The 5480-nt window shown below is 37.4% G+C and overlaps 1 protein-coding gene across 1 annotated transcript; it reads right to left on the bottom strand.

The window, feature by feature from the left end:
• Nucleotides 1-659: 659 nt before the first annotated feature.
• LOC105173540 (RING/U-box superfamily protein) lies at nt 660-2277 on the bottom strand. The gene has a single exon (XM_020697656.2). The coding sequence runs from the start codon at nt 2100-2102 to the stop codon at nt 825-827; it is 1278 nt and encodes a 425-aa protein (XP_020553315.1). The 5' UTR covers nt 2103-2277; the 3' UTR covers nt 660-824.
• Between the last annotated feature and the right edge of the window lie 3203 nt (nt 2278-5480).

Below are 5480 nucleotides of genomic sequence, written 5' to 3'. Positions count from 1 at the left end.
GAAATTTTATAAATTTTAACTATGAAACATTTTATTTATTAGATGAAACCAAACCTCAGAACTGATAAATATATTTACACTAGATATGAAGAGGAAAAAAAGTATAATTATACTTCATTTTTATTAGGATGTCTATTGCATCAAACCTATACACCTATATACTGGTGGGGTATGTAGATTACTCAAGTAGTTGAAGCATTGACAGAGAGTTCTGACTAGCTTTTGTGAGCTGAAAGAGATTCTTCAAGTCTGAACCATATGCTCCAGTTTCCCACTTTAGAAAGTCCTGAAAAATGCTCCCTGCTTCTGCTTATAATACCAAAAAATTATTGCCACTAACTTACTTATTTTATTTCATCTTAACTGAGAAATTAAAATTATTATTTACCATATCACTTCAATATGAACTATTAAAAGAATGAAAACCAACGCTCCTTAATTCTGTTATTCAAAAACCCAAACTTTTTTTTTTTTTTTGAAAAAACTACTAATTAGAAGAGGCAAAAGACTTTGAATTTCATTGGATTTATTTATCAAAATCAAGACTTAATTGAGAGTTTTCCATGTACAAAAACTACCAAAGTATTCTTGTATCATCTCTTACATCAGAATCACTAAAAATCATTGCTTAACGTAGAATTTTTTATCCAGACCAGATCTGAACGAAACAATCGTAATTTGTCACTTTTCTTGAATTGTAATTAACAACGCGATCAAATTTGATTTGCAATTGAATTTCTATGTAATAAAAGAAAAAGAGAGTGTTTGTAATTCAACATTCTGGATCTGAAGCTAAAGAATCTCAACTAATTTCAGGTGAAGTACTATACATTTAGATTCTGCAGATTTGATTCTTGAGATTGTGGAGCTCTTCCTTCTCTATTCGCAAACCACTGTACTGTTTTCCTTGCAATCGGCAGCCATAGCCTTCTCTTTCTCTCCTCCCTCACATCTACACATGAAGCTTCACTCCTCACCAACTCCGTGCTGAATCTTGGATGAACTATTATCTCAGACATGGATCTCTTCTCACTGGGATTCAGGGCTTTCGATCCAAACCCTGGATTTGGCAACTGTTTGGAATCCGAGCTTGTGGGGAATGGGAAGGAATTGTGGGCCTGATCGGCTTGCCTGATTTCCCTCACCTTGCTCTCCAACTCCCTTTTTCTCCCCATCTCCTGTTTGACATTCATGATCCCATCATCCTCTCTTATTTCCTCATCCAGACACGAGAATCTTGCGCTGGAAACGTCGTTGAGCATCTCTGAGTTGAGAAACATGAGGTCGGAGGAGCTGACGTTGCTCCAGCGATGCTTGAGGACGACGTCGGACATGACGTTGATCTTGTGGTTGAATCGGTGGAGAGGCGGCTGCTTGTGATTCTCATCGTCGGAATCCATGCCTTGTTGTATAGGCAATTCCTCCTCTTTGTTCGACCCCCTGTCAGCTTTCCTAAAGCTACTGCCAATGCTGAATCTGGAGGACCCGTAACGACTCTCCTCTCGTTGAACGTACAGCTCTAGATTCGATTCCTCTCTTGCCTCCGCTTGGCTCCATAGAAACCTCAAGCTCGTCGAGCACGTCAGATCGTCCGCGCTCAGCTTCCGTCTGCAGAGCGGGCACGTCGAGTGCTTCTCTAGCCACTGGTCAATGCAACCAATGTGGAAAGCGTGCCTGCACTTGGGCAGCAGCCTCAGAATCTCAACGTCTTCATACTTGGCAAGACAGACGGAGCATTCCAGGCCGTCCCTTGACCCTTTGAGAGACGAGAACCGGAAGAAGGGGAGGGACTCAACCACCGTCTTATCGAGCCCAGAGGCAGCGGACCGGGACCGGAGCAGCCCGTCTTGAATTTGGTGGCTGGTAGTATTGTAGCCGGACGACGACGCCCGGTGGCAGAATTTGGCATAGAGAAGTAGGATGAAGGTGAGAGCAAACATGATTGATAACATGCCAATCACAACAGCTAAACTAGGCTGGAAATTGTTGCTGATTGAATCATCCTGTGGAGGCATCACTTCTGTGCTTTCCGAAGGATTTTGTGCCTTAACATCAATCAAGAAGATGATGATGAATTGGAGGAGAAGAAATGATGTGATCATTGTTCAAATCTATCAGCCCAAAGGGGTGTGGTGGGGTGCAAGAAAAAATACTTATCTTGTATGTAGAAGAGTCCAAAACTAATATACATGTTGGTAGTTTGACATTGGTTTTGTTTCATACATGAATTTTTTAATATTAGTTTGCTTGGTTCTACTTTGTTGTTTGTTCTTGTTTATAAGTAATTTGCAAAGTAACAATATTCATTAATATGTGTTTGGGAGTATTTTAAGTTTGGATTTGTGTGGTGATGGAGAGGTGGGAGGGGTTTTCTTGTATATTCTGACTTGGGTAGACATCACCATGAGCAGTACTATTTGGAACGGTGATCATGTTTTTATCATATTCTCGTGTATAACGTCAAATATGTATGATTGACGTCTACCTTTTTTTTTTTCAAAGGAAAAATACAAACAATTCTTTTATAATATTGTAAAATGAGTAAATTATTTTTTTACAAAAAAAAAATAGTAATTTGCGTTTACGTGCTTTTAAAAATGCAGCAATTATGTATTTTTTGTGTTTTTCAAAAAAAATCAATTTATCTCCTTAGATATGAAGGTGAATTGCTTCATTTTAAAAAGTAGAGGGGAAATTACTATTTTTTTTTTTCATTTGGGAATGATTTGCTCATTTGCAATATCACTTAAAGGTAAATTGTATTAAACCCTATTTTATACTTGAAATATATAATTAATTAAACTATAATTCATAAATAAGATAATGCATACTATACATTCGCAAGTTTAATACCATCGAAATATCAAAATATGATAGAACATCATTCACTTTGTCTGATACAATGAAGGCTGTAATCTATTTCTTTTTTAATTCACATACACAGCAAATTGACTCGCGCACGCATTCAGATTTAAACACAAGACTTTCTGTAAGAAATCTTGAGCCCAAACGTTGAGTTGTTCCCCATGGGACGAGTCTGTAGGGGTTTTAAATGAAGGTCGTTCACTTTCTTTTTTGATAATTTTATAATTTATATGTAAATTATATTAAATCGAAAATAACTTTTTTCATGTTAATTGAATTCCTCAAAGATTGAGAGTTCTGCTTCGATTCTTGAATCGTGCTTTTACTCAATATTAAAGTGAATTTTTTGGTCAGCATTAATCATGAAAAAGATTATAGGCAATTTAATTAATTTAATATGAATATAATCATTTGATGCGATTCGTTCTACGTCTGATAACTACAACTTATCTGTTTCAAATAGACATATTTCTGGAAGGGTAAAATTGTCATAAAAAGAAAGATATGCATGCATTTCCAAGTAATAAGTCAAATTGTATTACATCACACGACTGCTTAAAATAGTTATGAAGTCAATGTGGTAGCTGTCCAAGCCCCAAAAACATCTACATGCACGTAGCTCATCATCCTTTAATTGCTCTGATTTTATTTCCATCAGTTTTTGCCAACTAACCTCAGAATCTAAGTCCATGTTGAATTAAGGGGGTGTTCAATAGCTAAATTAAGTACTGCCTAACTATTTCAAGAAAATAAATTGAAAAAAAATATGTTTTATTTACAAAATTTGTACTTATGAACCATTTAACTGTGGTAAAATTCAGAATGTTCGGAAATTAAAATCAAAAGTGAATAAAAAATTGAAGTTGAAATTTTCGGAGAAAAACTTAATATGTACGATTTTATCGACAAAAAGTTTGTGGATAGAAACATATAAGTTTTGGCTTTGATGCTTGCTATAGTCTAGCAATACGATAAAATGTCGAATGATTTACCAGTGTTCCTAAAATTTTTGGGGGATAATCTGCAAAATATGGGTTGATGTCATGATTTTGAGTTTGTAATTTTAGAGAGGAGTAAAGCAAGGTGCTATAATGAGAGAATAGACAGGTTTTTGAGTTAAATGGACTGGTTTAAGTGTGAGTCAAAGTAAGTTCAAGCTATTCAAGAGTAAGTTATCTCATTTATCCTACCTAGACTCTTATTTAAAAGAGGCGGAGACAATTCAGAAGTTGGTTGAGCATCATCATCATATCCCCTGATTTCAGAAGCTTAATTTTCTTTCCTCCACACAGAGAAAATAGAGTAAGTATAATTTTTAGGGATTGCACTGGTCTAATTGGATGCAATGTCATCGACGTGCCGCGCAAAAAGGAGTCAAAATTGCCACTTCAATAGGAAAATTGTCTATTTAGAAAAAAGTCTAGTACATGTTGGGGACTGGCATAGCATTAACCCAAATTTTCAATTGGTACAGTTATCCACTGTTGATGTGTCTTCAAATTGATATATCATTCGAGATGAAAAGTGATGTTGGTGTGTCAGTTGAGCTGATTGGCCACCAATAGGCTACAAGTGGACTTGGATTGGTTAGATCGTCCCAATAGTTTTTTGAGCTAGCTTGAAGATGGTTTTATGTTCCTTGTGTCTTATCCACCTTTGGCATGCTAGTTATGCAGTAATTAGGCATTAACTCTTTGGCTAATTGGGTTGGACAACTCCATTAGGATTTGAAAAATTGATACTAGGCATCATCACTGACCCCCCCCCCCCCAACTCTAGTACTGTATTGTAAATAGACTACTAGAGTAGAAGTCATACGTCACTTGCTTTTGCATGTGTGTTAGCTCGCCTCAAGTACTTTTTTGGTGTATAGTGTTAAGGTTTGTAGCCCTTTCACAAGGTAAACATTATATTATTCACAAGCCAAAGCCTGTCAAGTTGTCACAAGTTATTATCCCTATCGGTATAGTCACAAGCTAGAGCACTTCAGGTGGTCATAGGCAGTAGCCCCCATCAGGATGCTCATAGGGTGAAGTGCGTCAGGAGGTAATTGGTGGAGCCCATGTCTTAATAAGCGTGGTCACTGTCTGGAACCTATAATATTATGATAAGCCTGATCCATTTGATTATCATAGGCTATATGCCCCATCAGTATGGTCATTTGCATGAGCACAATGGGTGGTTATCGATAGGAGCCCGTAAAATTGTCAAAAACAATAACCTACGTAAGCTCTTAAATAGGTTGTAGCCCATCAGCAAGGTCACAAGTTGGAGTCTATCAAGTTGTTAAAGACAGATAACCCTTGTTAGCATGAACACCTGATGGAGCCTATTAGGTGGTCAAAGGTCGGAGGTCATTAGATTATCATAGACCATAGCCCCCATCAACATGGTCAAAGGCTGGAGCTCGTCCGCTTGTCACAAGCCATATCCCTCGTCAATGTGGTCATTGGGCAGAGCCCGTCAACTTGTTACAAGCTATTGTCGCCAATAACTTGGTCACAGATAGGAGCCCGTCAAGTTGTCACAATAAAGTGATCACAAATCAGAGCCTGTTAGGTAGTCACTGGCTATAGCCCCCCATCAGCATGGTCACAAGTCGTAACCCATTAGGT

Source organism: Sesamum indicum, linkage group LG11 (assembly GCF_026168435.1).
Source record: "Sesamum indicum cultivar Baizhima isolate 11 linkage group LG11, ASM2616843v1, whole genome shotgun sequence".
Lineage (NCBI taxonomy): Eukaryota > Viridiplantae > Streptophyta > Magnoliopsida > Lamiales > Pedaliaceae > Sesamum > Sesamum indicum.
The sequence above is the reverse complement of the archived record's forward strand: the minus strand, read 5'-3'. Positions and strand labels throughout refer to the sequence as shown.